Raw genomic sequence first — 16,807 nt, forward strand, 5'->3', positions numbered from 1 at the left:
TCATTCGTAATAGGCCCTTTTTTTGGAAAACTTGGCATACTCGAGGTCTGCAGTGAGTCTCCCAACTTTTTTCTCACTCCTCTTTCTTATCTTTCGACACCCTTCGCTCCCTCTATAACTTACCTACTTCCTTTGCACGCAAATATCAACTGCTTAAAGATACAGTCCTAACGAAATACAATGAGCTCTCTCAGTCCTGCCCTCCTCCTGCTCCATCTACCCCCATTACCGAACTTCATTCCTTCTTACGCACTACACCAAAAGCCACTGCTATTTACAAATACCTTCACGATGGTAAGATCCCGAGACCCAAGTCTAAAGTAGAAGAATCTTGGGAACATGATTTGTCTGTCTCCTGGTCGGTTTCCCTCTGGGACAAAATCTGGACCAAACTCCGTAAATCTTCCAGAGCAGCGACCCTCACTCAGACTTTGTTCTTTGTTTACAATAGACTCCTTTTCACACCTTCTGACCTTCACAAACGTTATCCTGCCACTCCCCACATATGTTGGTCTTGCTCATCACCACAAGCCAATTTATTTCATATGTTATTTTTATGTACTCATGTGCGTAATTTTTGGCTTCAGGTTTGGGCTCAAATTAATTCAATCTTTCACACCTCTATCCCTTTCTCTCAAACACATGTTTTTATGGGCAGTCTCTCACCTTGTTGGAATAACATTGATCTAAAACCTCAGATTGTTGACCTATTACTTGCCGCTGCCTTCCAACAAATAACAGTCAACTGGAAAGACTTCTCTAAAATTTCCTTCAAAGCGTGGTGGTTTAATGTATGCCACAACCACAGATTGGACACTGCCCATGTCTTCCCGGCATGTCTGGCTACAAAACGCATGGACTTATGGACTCCCGTTACACTTTATCTAGACTCATGTAGTAAACGCTTGTTTCACCCTCCGCCTCCACAACAGGAAGTTCCTAAACCTCCTTAAATGCCCGATGCGTTCCACTTATCCTTCACTGTATCAACTGTATTTATTACTTCTCAATGTTCTCATGCTTTTCATATTTTATGCTTACCGTACTTTTTTTTTCTTTGCTTTTTCCCTTTTTCTCACCTTGTACCCAGATCTATTTTATTATAATGTTTGCATTTGTATGATTGTATTACTCTGCTTAGATTCTTACTTTGATATCACGTTGTACTTTGTTTTGACACCTGGTTTATTTTTTTATTACTCTTAATAAAATTCTCTTGAACTTAAAAAAAGGATGGAGCCTGCTGTCATCATTTCTAATGCAGGACGTGACCTTTTGGGAACAGCATTAACACTACTTAAAATTAACACGAAATATAAATATCTTAAGAGAGAACACAAATCACCAATCGAACAAACAAACAGAGCAGAAGCATGGAACCTGCCAAAATAGAATTCAAGAGTGAGAATCACATGCATTCAGGGGTCCATTACAGAATGTGAATGTAGAAGACGTGGATGTTGCTAGACTGGAAACTCACATGTGTTTCTCCTTAAATAACAGAACACATAATCTACACATTTACTAGGTTTGCCCTCTTGTTCCACACAGGTAGGATTGTATTCATCTAGTTCTGGGCTTTCCTTTTACAAATGAGCAGTGGCGGCCGGTAAATACAACTTAGATAGGGTTGAAGGGGTGCCTCACACACACAGAAGCATTCACATGCGGACGCACACATGTTCATTCAAAACACTCACTCACAAATTGTTAGAAGGTGGTTCTGAGACTATGGGCCGCCCAGACTTTTTGCTTTTTGAGCACCTAATTGTTGAGCTTTTACTGTGGGTGAGCCTCATAAGTTGGGACTCACCCACAGTGAACTCAGGATGAAAGAGACTGCATGGGGATTTTACTGGTGTCCCGCTCGCTTGAGCATAGCCACTGCACAGCAGCTGGAGTAAGGGACACCAGGCTGGTTACATGTAAGTATGGGCGAATTTTGCGAATCAGTGATCGCGAATTCGCGCTAAATCGCAAACAAAATCCGCGAATTAGCGGATTTTCCCGCAAAATCACAGATTTTTTAGTGATTTGCACCATACTTACCTGGAGTACTTTCTACTGGCTAATCAGTAAGTGCTACCTCGCTGGGTAAATGTATCGTGCTTTTCCTACACTACAGCTGCGTAAAGGCCAAGAAGAGTTGGCCAGTCACCACGTGTGTCTGTAACTTTGCCACCGCGCCCAAAGGCGCCGAGGTCCCTCGAGCAAGGTGTCCATCACAGTGGGGGAAAGGGCGGGAAGATGTTGCATAGCCTAGTGTGGATGTATGACGTTACAACGCATACCATTACAACTACCTACCATTACAACGCGACCATTACAACGCATACCATTACAACGCATAGCGCTTAGAGGTGCTGGATAGTGGTAAGTATAATTTACTATTCCAACTCCAGTCCCCGTGGACACTAGGGAAGGTGTTGGATAGTAAATTAAACTTATTCCCTATCCTAGAGCGCCCCCCAGCGCAATGCGTTGTAATGGTATGCGTTGTAAAAGTTGCGTTGTAATGGTAGGTAGTTGTAAAAGTTGTGTTGTAACAGGTGTATACCCCTAGTGTGTGTAGGGCCGGGCTTCCGTGCAAGTTCACATGCCTCTTGTTTATAAAGGGTCAGAGACCGATCAGAGCAGCAGATGAGGAAAAAGCAGTAAGTGCTACCTTGTTGGGTAAATCTATCGTGCTTTTCCAACACTACAGCTGCGTAAAGGCCCAGAAGAGTGGCAAGTCACCACGTGTGTCTGTGACTTTGCCACCACACACATAGGCGCGAAGGTCCCTTGAGTGAGCTGTCTATCACAGTGGGGGAAAGGGCGGGAAGAGGTTGTATAACCTAGTGTGTGTGAGGCCGGGCTTCTGTGCGAGTTCACATGCCTCTTGTTTATAAAGGGTCAGATACCGATCAGAGCAGCAAATTAGGAGAAAGCAGTAATTGCTACCTCTTTGGGTAAATGTATCGTGCTTTTCCTACACTACAGCTGCGTAAAGGCCCAGAAGAGTGGCAAGTCACCACGTGTGTCTGTGATTTCGCCACCGAGCCCATCAGCGCCGAGGTCCCTTGAGTGAGCTGTCCATCACAGTGGGGGGAAAGGGCGGGAAGAGGTTGCATAGCCTAGTGTGTGTGGGGCCGGGCTTCTGTGCGAGTTCACATGCCTATGGTTAATAAAGGGTCAGAGACCAATCAGAGCAGCAGATGAGGAGAAAGCAGTAAGTGCTACCTCGTTGGGTAAATGTATCGTGCTTTTCCTACACTACAGCTGCGTAAAGGCCCAGAAGAGTGGCAAGTCACCACGTGTGTCTGTGACTTTGCCACCGCGCCCATAGGCGCCGATGTCCCTTGAGTGAGCTGTCCATCACAGTGGGGGAAAGGGCGGGAAGAGGTTGCATAGCCTAATGTGTGTGGGGCCGGGTTTCTGTGCGAGTTCACATGCCTCTTGTTTATAAAGGGTCAGAGACCGATCAGAGCAGCAGATGAGGAGAAAGCAGTAAGTGCTACCTCGTTGGGTAAATGTATTGTGCTTTTCCTACACTACAGCTGCATAAAGGCCCAGAAGAGTGGCAAGTCACCACATGTGTCTGTGACTTTGCCACCGCGCCCATAGGCGCTGAGATCCCTCAAGTGAGCTGTCCATCACAGTAGGGGAAATGGAGGGAAGAGGTTGCATAGCCTAGTGCGTGTGGGAAGGGGCCAAAAGGGCGGGGCTTCTGTGCGAGTTCACATGCCTCTCATTTATAAAGGGTCAGAGACCGATCAAAGCAGCAAATGAGGAGAAAGCAGTAGGTGCTGGTCACTGGCAGTACAGGGGGATTGCGCTCAAGAAACTCGGGGATGCCTAGACCCCCATCACGGATTACAGCTAATTGTAGACGGTAGATCTGGGGAGAAAGGACACCTGCCTAGCATCGACCGTGCTCACTAGATTCTTGGGCTGATTATAATGCGTTACTGAATTTCAGCTTCAACTCGGGCACCTGCTTTTTTAATCTGTAAGTGCTTCCTGCTGAGGTTTAATTTTAGTGACAGGAGCCTCATTGCCTAATTGTAACTATTCTTTGACCCTGCTTCGAGGGTCAGAGCAGGGTCAGAGAATAGTTGCAAGTAGACAACGAGGCGCCGCTCAGGAAGCACTTACAGGGTTACAGCAGGTGCCCAAGTTGAAGTTAATTTCTTTGTAACCATTTTGTAAATGGTTACAAAGAAATTAGCTTGAACTTGGCCACTGCTTTAACCCTGTAAGTGCTTCCTGAGCAAAATTCGTCCCGCTCGCGGATTCGCGGATTTTGCCGCAATTTTGCGCGATTCGCAGATCGGGAAATTGCGGAAAATCCGCAAATTCCGCGAGCGGAATGAATTTTCCGCCCATACTTAGTTACATGCAGACACATGTGTACATGCATGTGCACACATGTGGGGGCTGCGCAGGGGAGATTCCTAGCATGCGCCGCCAAAGAGCAGGTGCAGACAGACTGGTGTGGCAGGACTTATGCAGAAACGGGTGGTGACATGGAATAGGCTGTATACAGTGGGAAGAAACATGCCAGGGAAAGTCAGTGTGCTTTACAGTGTGTATTCCATTATTCTCTTATGGGAACGGGAAGCACATGTGCTAGTTTTACTTTCCTAAGGCCTAGAAATTCCAGGCATGCACTAAAGTCCACTGTAACGGGTGTGAGAAGAAGTATTCTGCAGAGTTCAACGTCCTATTTGTACTGCTTTTGAGTCATCCAGAACTGTCATATTTCTCTGAGTCAGCCATAACCAGGCCCTGGCTGTGGGCTGACCTAAGTAGCCTGGATTAATGACCCTTCTTCCCAGAGCGAAGACCTCCTCTCCACGAAGAGAAGATGGGTGGGTCTACAGGCTCATCCATCAGCAGCTATCACTGGGTGCCAGGAACCACGCTGCACCAGGGAGGGAAAGCAGTGAGGGGGGAAGGGGCTTTCAGAGACCATGTGGCAGGAGACACTTGACGGCGCCATCTTGAACCAACCCAGAGACCTGGGCAGGAAGGAGGGAGCAGAAGCAGAGAAGTGATGTGTCGCTGTGTGATAGGGCCCCTCCACAACTTCTTATAAGGACTTGCACAGGAAGAGAAGCTCTCTCTGGGGTGTGGTCTGCTGAGGCAGAAGGTGCTGGAGCCTGGCAATGGGCAGTTGGAAGGAGGAACCCCCTGACTATCCCAGGATCCTGAACAGTGCCAGAAGAAGAGACTAGGACCAGTACACAGAAGCAGGGGCCTCTGCGCAGGGAGAAGAGAGGCCCCGGAGGTGAGCCAGGCGAAACGCTGGCGCAGAGAGCCAGTAAAGACAGCTCCCTGCTGAATGCACCGTCCTTGAGACCAGGAAGGCAAAGGAGAGTGTTCTCAGTGGCTGGGCCTGGCCAGGAGGATCAAGGACAGATGAACATTGTGAAAATTGGCCACCTGGGGGCCGAGATATCCCCCTCAGCCCGTAGGTGACCTTTGACCCCTCATTGGACCGACGACAAAGCCCGTGGAGCTCTGCCGCCGGCCTCAATGATGCCCACGGGGTGGGTCAAGTCCCCAGGGGCTGCCCCCAGCAAAGGGGAAGCCGGGGAGCGCTATCACGCTCCCCATGAAAAATACCCTGCAGGGGGGCCAGGAGCCCACCCTGGCACCCGCCGAAGATGGAGGCTGGCGGGGAGCGATGTTGCGCCCCGTGTAGAGGTTTTAAGGGGCCCGGGACCCCATACCCCCTGGCCCGAAGCAAAGTCGGGGAGCGCTGTTGCGCTCCCCGTGAAGGCAAGCACAGTGCACCTGGAGCCCACCGTGGCCCTTGAAGAAGATGTCCTGGGGCCCGGGACCCCAACCCTGGACCCCAATACCAAGTTGGGAGCACCGTCGTGCTCCCCATGAAGATAGCCCCCAGGAGGCCCACGATCCCAAACTCCAGACCCCCATGTGATGCGAGGGCCCCGGACCCCATCCCCGGGCCCGATGAGAGGGTGAAGGTGGGGGAGTGCTGTCACACTCCCCCAAGGCCCAGGTGGACCACCAGGATTTCACGCATCTGCCAGCCGGAGCTGCAAGACCCGAAGAGAGGTGCCGGCTCCTGAGGCAGTACGGAAGAGTGCTGGCTGGGCGGGGAGCCATCGGTGGCAGCCGGGGGTGGGCTCCCCAGACTGCCCTCCAACCATTCAGCAGGTGGGAGTCCCGGGTGGGACAGGGACCCGCGAAAAGAAGTGCGAGAGTTGCCAGGGGCCTGGGTTGGACCAGGCCCCCGAAAATCTGCATAAGCGGCCGGGGGTGGGCTCCCTGAGCCATCTTACTCATCTGGGGGTCCGGGTGGGACTGGACCCTCCAACGGGCGGCAGACACCGCCAGAAGCCCACTTCGCGGCTCTCCCCGGAGCAGCGGGAGAGCCGCTGCTCTAATATGTGGGAATTCCCATAATGCCGTGCAGGCCAAGACCGGCCTGCAAGGGCAACACAGCATTTTCACTGCTTGTGGTGGCCCCAGGAGAACGGGGTCACCATCATATGTGTGCAAAGGTACAGGGGGAGCTGCTGGAGAAGCGCAGTCTCCCCCAGCACGAAAATGGAAGTCCCTCGCTAAGTCTCGTGGGGACATGAAAAGGATAACCCCTCAAGGGCTGAGCCAGCATTTTTACACCTTCTAGGCTGGAACTTTTGTTCTACAGCTGGGGGTGTTCTGAGAAGTGCATTAAGGAGTGAAGAGCTGATTTGGGGATGTCTGGAGAGGGGCATCCCCTGGAGGTGAAGAGGTGAATTGCACCAGAAATGCATTTACTGAGGTTATTTCTTTTAGAGGGACTGAAGGTCACATGTGTAATGTGAAGTACCTGTGTAAGGTGATGTCATAAGCAAAGTGTGGTTATGTTGCCAGACATTCCTGCTAGGGTGTCTGGCTGTATATGCGTAACCAATTTCATCTGTGATGCCTTTAGGGGCTGTAATTGCAATGCATTCTAAAGATACCCAAATGTGATGAGTACTGTCATTCTAAAGTGCTGCTTAAACATGTATTCTTGCTGCTGTGCTTAGGTGAAGAACCCAGACTGCTGGCCCTTAAGACGTAGGGGTGTACATTTCATGGTCAGTAGGCAATGCTCAGTCAGGGTTGTGTGTCACCAGGGCAGGTATACCTATCTAAAATGCTTGTTGAGGTAAAGGGGCGGGTTGCCACTGGGATGGTGCCAGTGTGAAGGGCCTTCGCTCCAGGTTATGTGCAACTAACTGCATTTGGGGGCAAGATGATGTGAATACATGGGAGTGGTGGTACTAGACCCAACCCCCCTCCCCCTGCGGGAGGGGTGGAGATGTTATGCAATGTCACAAAGTAATTTCAACAGCTTATGTATATGTGTGAATTGGTGCATAGTATTGAGTAGTGTGTGTGTTTCATATATGTACTCTTACTTTTATAAAGCAAAGTACAGACTGGACAATCAATTATTGAGTGTTATTGCTGCACACCTGCAATGGTCGTTACTAGCCCACACCACCTCCCTTGAGTAAGCCTCAGAATGCTCAGCAATGCTACCCTCTGAGAGTCAGGAACTACAATTGGGTCTTTGGTTCCCAGTGAAGGACAAATGTAGTCATGTTGTTTGCGCAGGCCTAACAGATCCTGCCTCGTTTTCCAACACAAATACACATACATTCATACATACAAGCATGCACCATACAGTCAATAAAAACAGAATACCAGTGTTTTGGAGGTGCCAGGAGGGTTGGAACTGCTGCCCCCCCTCATTTACCTAAAGTCAGCCAATGAGGGGAGGCAGTAGAACCTGCATCATCACAAAGTAGAATAGAGGGAGAGAGACTGCCGATCCACCCACTGTGTGACAAAGTGTCAGTAAAAGACACAAGGCCCTGGGCACTTCAGGGAATACAACTGAAGCACCCAGGTACGAAACTATCACTGACAGTCACCTCATCACGAGGAGGAGGGCTTCAAAGCTGAGGAGGTCACACCTGATAGGTTTTGCATTTCTCGCCCCTCAATTCACTCAACATGATGACGTATAAGTTATCATAGTGTGTCCAACCGAAGGATGTGTTGCATATGTATTTAGGACTAATTGGTTATTTTCGTGTTCCAGTTAGCAATCTCTTAGCTTAGCTTCTGTGCCGTCATCTTGGGAACATGTCTCCGCGGCCAGACTGCAATGCCCCCTCCATCGAGAGCAGAAAAATCCCTGGTCTCAGCATTTCTCGTCTTTAGTTAGTATTTGCAGAAAACTAACAACGAAATGTGTTTCTTTGCTATCAGTAATGTTCCCATGCCCGGTAGGAGCGGAGTCTCGGCTCCGTAGCCTTGGGGGTGATAACAGAGCCATCCTCCTGCAGGTGCAGCTGCTTTGTGTGTGCGCTTATTGTTCACCATTTCTCCAGTCCTGTACTTTTCCATTAGGGGCGTGACTAATGTTACTGTAACGTGATATAATTTATTGTTGTTTTGAGAACCGGCAGTCCTCTTGGCGCACTCCTTGGAGTGAAGTCCTGACGGGGCCTCTCTATAGAGAAACTAATGGCCTAATAAATGTTTTCTAATTCTTCTCCACTGTATGGCTGGCTTATTTTATGGGAATGATATATGAGTGAGGTAAGTTTGCTCAGGTGGTTTTGAGCCACACTTATCATGCCCACAGGAGCTGTGACATCCTCAGCCCAGCAAAGTTCTGCTCAGGTAGCAAGGAGCCTACGCATGTAGCACATGCCTAGCTCCTGACTCTCTGACCAAAACAAAAAGTGTGTGTCAGGCTGACCTTTGCTCAAACTGACAGATACATATTATGTCCAAAAACTGTGGCGCATGGCCCTTCCACCCTTAAGGACAGACCGCTACTGCAAATGAGTGCTATGAGGTGTATTAGTCCTGTTGGTTCAATTGAAGCAAACAACGATTATGGGGCTGAATACGGGAAAGGTAATAACGGAGGTTATGAAAAATAATTTGGGCTCATTGCAGTTAAACTACCTATTTATGAATTGCCTCAACAATGTATCTCCTGCTAATGGAGCCATGTAATTCTCCAGTATAGCGCCTATGAATGTGCTACAGCTACTCCCACAAAATTATGGTATCATTGGATGTATCCTGATGTCTGTAAGTTATCTCCTTGGAGGACTTCCATAAAAAGTGTGGTAGGCTTATGAAGAAATGTAGTTTACCTAAAATACTGGGAAACAACCACCAGGTTAATAGGATGCCAGGTATGTGAAACACATGCATGCATTCCAGAGCACACATGGCGCAAGACTACTAACCGACACGCACGCATTTCAAGAAAAATAGTGGAGAAACATGGACTGTACGTTTAAACAAAGGTGTGCATCCCACCACTTTCATTGCAAGACTACTATTGGCCACGCTGCCAAGGACAGCAAAATGCTAATTTAGGTGTTAAATGTCCCAGGGCAATAAAGAGACAGGATGTGTAGGGTGGTGTAGGGAAGAGGTATGAACTATGAAGTGAATCAAGACTTGGCAGCCTTCTATTTTCTAAAACCCTGGCATTCAACAGCACTATCTTAGGGTTGCTAAAAGAAACTTTTGGAAACTGCGTGAATTTCTTTCTTTTTTTAAACAAACTAAGCATTGAGTAATTTGGTTCCATTCTAGGAAGATGCGAGAAAATGTGTCAACACATGTGTGAATTAAGTTTTCTTACATTTTAATTGCTCCTAATTTAACAAATAACTCGAAATTAAAGGTTGTGTTATATAGTTAGCTTGTATTTACTCACCTTCACGTTTCCATCTACTTTTGAAGGAACTGTGAACAACTTCGGAGTGTGTCTAAAATAGAAAGGATAGTTCTAGGTTAGTTTTTTGCTCATTCTGAGTTGTTGAAAGTTCTGGTCTAAGCTGCATTTTATTATCACAGCAATATCAATACATTATCAAGTGCCAAAACATAAAAGGAATACCTATCACCAGTCAATTCATACTGTGTTGACTAATGTTCTGATACTGCTTACAAACTGACAAGTGAAATCAAACTACAGAAACCTTATGAGACATAGTGATAACTGAATCTGTAATGCCTGAATCTGCCATCTCCTATGTTGACCTTTCTTGCAGAGCACTGTTCACCTGCCGTAGGAAAATGTGTCAACCTGGCTGGAACCTTTAATTTCTCCAACAACCAACCCATAGAATTATCTGTGTCTGTTATCCTGCTTATGTTGTGTCTGCTAATACACATCTGACTCACGACCTGCTCCTTGCAAATATGACCTAGATGTTTTGGCAAACCTCTCAGAAAGATCTGGGTTTTAAGAAAGTCTAATTTGAATTTGGGCCATGAGCATTAAAAAATGCGAAACTTAGTTGCAAGTGGAGGAAAGGATGAGGGGGTAGAAACTTTGCACTCCACTCACAACAACATTTGCACCGGTGTCACACAGGTGCACAAGTAAACTAAATTTCCCATCTGAAACTCTAAATCTCGATTCACAGAAATGCAGAGATATAGTTGAGAACCTAAGGGAGTGGCTATAAGAGGCTATTGAGAAGGCTGTGAATACTCCAGAAGTGGACATGCACATTTGCACATGTAAGTTTGCTCCTAGATCATCCCATATAAAGAGTATTCGCTGAACTATTTTTGTCCCAAATTATTACACATCATGCCGCTCAGAATAGTAATTGTTATTTATCAATTAATTTTTCCTACAATTCAGGCTCTCATTTGGCTGTTCATGTGCTCTCTCCTCCCCCTTCAAACCCACCACCGCTAACTCAGGCAGCACACAACAGAATGTCCATACAATTACAGCGTAAGTGACTACCTACCTTTTCTTAATGACAATTTTGGTTTATTCACTCAAGATATAATCAACATTATGAATACCTCCCTATCCCAAGCAGTTTATGTGCCAGCTTAAGCCGAACCTGGATAAGTCTGTTATTGTTTTTCTCGGGATCCATTTGCAGCCATGTAACACATTCCATTTGTGTTTTGTCCATAGCTGCATAGCCATAACGAAAGGACTATCTTCTGCCTTTACTTTGACATTCCATTCCAGTGCAGTGGGGTCAAAGCAGCTGGCATTCGTGAGCTTGTGCAATCTGAACCTATACAAATCCTTGTGCGGCTCGCCTTCAACCACTTGGACCGTAACCAAGAATTAATATATTTTTATAAACATTAGCTGGTGATATCGGCTTTTACCAAATTTAGCCACCATGAAAATCACACAATCACCTAGAAATGCATGCGGTTCCAGGTTTGAATGAAAAAGATCACCCAGGTCTAACCATTTTTACTCCTCCAGAATGTCTGCCTGTTTCCAATCCTCACGACTACTTGTACGGCATTAGAAGTAAGCTTGGACATTTATGATTTATTTGGATTTCCATGCATAGAACTGGAAATGTTGCAAATCCTCTAAAAGTTGCATATAAATTGCAGACAGTCAGAGAAAATCTATAGTGCTTGGAATTCTGATTTGCTGTCCTGGTTCTTTTTGAACCAAGTCAAATGTTTAATGGGAAGGTAGACTGTTCTGGATATTGCTGTGAACAAAGGCTCAACAGTCAAAAATGACAGCACAACACAATTAAAGCTGCATAAAATAGCTCATTGGTTTATTTACCTGTTGCTGAGATATGTGAGTGTAACCCATAGGTGACGTGTTTAAGGCTTTAGTGGTAGACAGCTGTATGCAACGAGAGCTCTCCTGGCCCCACAAGCCAGTCTTGAGCAACATATCCAGCATCAGTTTCATCACTGCCTTCGGGAGCTTATGGTTTTGATTTTGGCATTATAAATGCAGGCGCATAAACAACACCATGCAAAGGGAAAGAGAGGAATGGAAATGCTAACCAAGCCCTGCATTGGAATAGTTTAAATGTTTAGAGTAATCCGTTTATTATCATCATTATCATCAAATTGCAAAGTGTCGAAACATAAAAGGGCTACCTAGCACTAGTCAATTAGTCCTGTGCTGTCTAATTTGCTGATACTGCTTATGGACTGGCAAGTGAAATCAGAAACTGCAGTATCTTTATGGGACATAGTGATAACTGAATTTGCTGACCTTCCTTGCAGAGAACTGTTCACCTGCAGTGGCACCACAATGCGTTAACCAGGAACCTTTTATGTCTGCAGGAACCGGCCCATAGAATTTTCTGTGTCTGTTATCCTGCTTATGTTGTGTCTGCTAAGAGACATCTGATCACGACCTCCTCCTTCGCACATGAGACTTTCCAGACACATTTCTGAGACGGATTGATTCTTTGCCATTCTGTTCCCTAGTTCTGGATTCAGACAAACCTTCTATGAAATACGCCATGTTGTTGAAGTACTAGAGTAGGTGGCAAACTCATGCCCTTTAGATGTAATCTCTGACAAATTAGAGCAGGGGTCTCCAAAACGGTCCTGGAGGGCCGGATCCATGCCAGATTTTTTGGATATCCCCATTGAGATACATGTAGTTATTTTAAAAATCTGGCATGGATCCGGACCTCTAGGACCGGTTTGGAGACCCCTGAATTAGAGGCACGAATAATGTGATGACTCCTGGCTTTGTTCTGGCTGTCAAAGGTAGAGTTTGTGCAATTGTAGGTGACGAGTTTACTTTTGTTCTGCATGTTCCCCAGGCATATATGAACAGACTAACTATATAAAACAGACTTAAAGACATTACGCACATTTTATTTCGCATTTTCAAAATATTTACTAAAACAAATATCCATATATAATCTTGTTTTTCTAACATCCACAAGCTAAAAAAACAATGAACAATACAAGAATGATCAGCCAGCGCGGAATCATGTGTTCGTCAATCAAATAACAAAGAAACAATGTTATTTAACACATTCATAAAGAACATTTTATTACTTAAATTTCAAAATCTTTATTGCACACTGCTGCAGCTATTTCTACTCCCATTCCAGCAAGGGGGAAAAGATACCTCACACACTTAATGACACCACTGCCGTCGAACGTGCTTGGTCATGGCTGATAAGCATTTTTGGAGTTTGGAGAAATTATTTCAAATCCAGTCACAACAAAGATTGCAAATTTGTTTTTTTGGGGTGGGGTGGGGTGGGGTTTGGGTGGTTTAACTATTCTAACGTCCCATAAAGAAAATGTTAAACTATAATTTTCAAATTACATATATTAATTGAAGATGTTACATTTTTGTTTGTTAAATAATTTTTTTGTTATCAATTGAATTTGAAAAAGAAAACCCCCATTAAAATATTTTTGAAAAGAAATACATACTTAGACAAAAATATATATATTTTAAATTAATGCATGGGAATTTTAATACAACATTATATATATATTATGGTCCAGAATCAAACTAGCGTTGTCATGTGATCAAGCCACTGAGGTGGTGAAACGAGTAATGGCCGACGAGGAATAAAACTGAAAGTTTTGCACTGATTTTGGTCCGTGTCTGCTTACCCAGGAGACTGAAGGTGGTGTGTTGCAGCAACCTTGATATATATATATATATATATATATATATATATATATATATATATATATATATATATATATATATATATATATATATATATATATATATATATATATATATATATATATATAACGCTCCAATTCCCCTTGGTAGTTACAAAAGGACAAAACAGCACTCAGAAGGCAATACTGTCGATCACGCTGATTTTATTTTTGCGGAAGGGGCACACACAGATGCGTTTCGACATGCTGCCTTCGTCAGTGTGTGTTACACTGAATATCATGTCGACATGTTTTTAAAGCCGCAGACATTATGTCGGACATCGACATAGACAAGGGACTTTCGCCACAACAGTAAAAGTGCGCGCCATCTTTCAATGATTTCAATGTCATTCATACAGCTCATTATTTTGCATTAAATGAAATCAAGCCCATAGATGGGCATCTACCCTGATAGAGTTGTGGTACAGATGATATACACAAGTCCATAAAATGAACAAAGATCAAGCCGTGGATCGGCTAATGTCCCTTATCATACAAGTCAGTACTGTCCATCATATTATAAAACTTCACATTTTCTATCATGCAAATAGAAGTTACTTATAAATGAAATAGAGTTTGAATGCGGCTACATGCAGTAGGTATAGCAGCGGATAGAATATGGCATGAAAACTAAGCATTGTAAATGAGCACAGTAAAATAATCACCCTGCATTCAATCAATGTCTCAAGTTTTGGCAGTAACATTAAACAATCTTACTTGGCAATTCATTTCATTCTAGGTTGCAAAATTAGAATAGTCTCAGCTTGATTTCTCTGCCCTAGAAAATTATTTCAAATACAGAGAATGAGACACACCCTATTGCAAACCAAATTTCATCATTTCGAAATGTCATCACGAGAAACAGAATAAATCATATAAATCTGTCTAAAATTTCAATTCACCTGACAACTGTCAAATATTACGATGTTCAAATATTCAATATGTGGAACCATCACATGTGATTGTGGAATACCAGATCTTAGGAGATACATTACAATTCAGACAAGGTCTCATCACAGCATTATAGTCTGACAGTGTTCAAATTCAAATTCTCAAAACAGTACGGAGGTTAGTGTATCTCATTTCCCCAGATGAAATGCCATCTCTTCCCCACTGTTGAGGCCTTTCGGATGTTTCGTTGAAAGGTCTATAATGTATCTCGATTCCAACCTCCGCAGTCTTCAAAGGAGATCACCACCTCACACATTGGGGGGCACAATATCAAGACCGAAATATTGGAGTTTGTTGCGGTCCTGTTTATGAGCCTCAGCAAAGTGGCGGGCCACTGGATAGGCCTGGTCCGCCTTGTCTATAGCTCTGAGGTGCTCAAGTATTCTCAACTTGAGCTCCTTAATAGTGTTCCCAATATAGCGGAGGCCACATGGGCACTGTAAGCAGAAGACGGCATATTGCGTACTACAGGTGATAAATTTGTTTATAGTCATTTTTCTCCCTGTATCTGCTATTACGTATGACAGGACCCGTTTACTGCCTGCGCACGCTTTGCAGCGGCCGTAGGGGTAAAAGCCTTTTTGATCCCTTAAGGTGTTAACTCTCTGGGGTAGTTTTTCAAAGTGGCTAGTCACTAACATATCGCCTACTGATCTAGCTTTGCTAAACGTGAGAAGTGGATGGATTGGTAGGTCTTCCTTAAGCACATTATCCGTCAGAAGAATGTGCCAGTTTTTATTTAGCATCACTCTTAGATCTTTAGCCCCTGACGAGTATGGGGTTATTAGTCTGAATTTCCCTTTGTTGTCACTTGCTTTCTCCGTACGTCTGCCCCGTATAGGGTTCGTCGTTAGGAGAGTGCGTCTTTCAATTTTCCTTCCTTTATTTAGAGTCTTTCTCAGCAATTTCTCACCGTATCCCCTGATCTTAAAGCGGGATACACACTCCGAGGTAGGCATGGGCGGAAAATCCGTTCCGCTCGCGGATTTTGCGGATTTTCGGGAAATCCGCAATCCGCGAGATTTGCGAATTTCCTGAAAAATCCGCAAATCCGCGAGCAGCGGATTTTGCTCGCACTGCTCGCACTGTTCGCGTGAGTTCGCGCCCCGCGAATAAGTGCGAAATTGCAGAAATACGATTTTAGCAAAACTGAAAGTAACTACTTACCAGGTTCAAAAGTTCAGGCTCATCATTAGTAGCCATTTCCTGTAGTGCTTCCTGAGGGGCCCCTCCAGAGTTCAGTTGCCAGTTGCAACTATTATGTGACCCTGCTCTGAACCTCAGAATAGTTACACATATGCCACAAAGGTCCTGAATTACAGCTAAGGGAGACAAGCAGGAGCCAGGCTGGAAGTTAAAATCCATTAATCAGCCCCTAATTCATTATTGTCAGTTGGGGCAGGGCAGGTGTTGTAACTAAATTTGCAACAATGAAAGCACTTAGCAAGTGCAAAAGATCACTAATCAGGGCGCACTAAGGAAGCAGGTGCCAGCTAAAAAAATATTCTGTGACACATTAATCAGCCCCAAATTAATTCAGGTCACTTGAGGCAGGGAAGGTGTGCTTTGCTTTGCCAAAAATAATGTACACTGGACAACCAGAGGGTGTGGTGATGAAACAGAGGGTGGCATGGGTGGGCCAGAGGGTGGCATGAGTAGTCAGAGAGTGGCAGTGGTGACAGAGAGTGGCAGTGATGAAGAAGAGTGTCCCAAACAGGTTGGACACGTAGAAACAACAAGTTCGCAAAACTTGCGACCCGACAGGTAAGTTCGCAAATTGCGAAATTGTAAAAACCCTCGCGAACTGGCAGAAACACGGGCGAACACAAAAAAAAAAAAAAATCCGCAAATTCGCGGGAATTCGCGGATTTTGCGGATTGCGAGTTTGCAAATCCGCAAATTCGCGGATTGCCAATCCGCAAAATCCGCTCATGCTTACTCCGAGGCAGCCGCCTCGAAGTCAGACTCCCTAGAACAATTTCTGCGAAGCCTAAGTAGTTCCCCATACGGGATGCTGTTAATCAGTTGGGGAAAATGGCTGCTGCTGGCAAAGAGTGTAGAATAGCCAGCAGTCTCTTTTCTGAATAGGTAGGTATGTAGATGTCCTTCTTTTATAAATATTCTCAAGTCCAGATAGTCCGCTGCCACCGGACTGACCGAGCCTGAGGAATGAAGGTTGACATTATTTTTATTCAGCACATTTATGTATTCTTGTGCTGTATCACATCCACCACTCCACACGATGAATAGGTCATCAAAGTAACGATGCCAGCATATGACCTTCCCCTCTTGTTCCCCAACTTTGCAGCTTCTGGGCACTTGCTCCTCCCACCAGCCCACAAATAAATTCGCGTAGCTGGGGGCAAAGCAAGTGCCCATCGCCGTC

At 45.2% G+C, this 16,807-nt stretch overlaps 1 protein-coding gene across 1 annotated transcript in view; it reads right to left on the reverse strand.

The window, feature by feature from the left end:
* Positions 1-16,807, reverse strand: part of LOC147707028 (adhesion G protein-coupled receptor F5-like) — a 1,085,534-nt gene that overhangs the window by 688,162 nt on the left and 380,565 nt on the right. Inside the window, exon 3 of the mRNA XM_086926248.1 lies at positions 9,740-9,791. Coding sequence (XP_086782374.1) covers positions 9,740-9,791 — 52 coding nt within the window. The remainder of the gene's footprint in view (positions 1-9,739; positions 9,792-16,807) is intronic.

The sequence above is a fragment of the Lissotriton vulgaris genome, chromosome 6 (genome assembly GCF_964263255.1).
Source record: "Lissotriton vulgaris chromosome 6, aLisVul1.2, whole genome shotgun sequence".
In the NCBI taxonomy this organism is placed as follows: Eukaryota; Metazoa; Chordata; class Amphibia; order Caudata; family Salamandridae; genus Lissotriton; species Lissotriton vulgaris.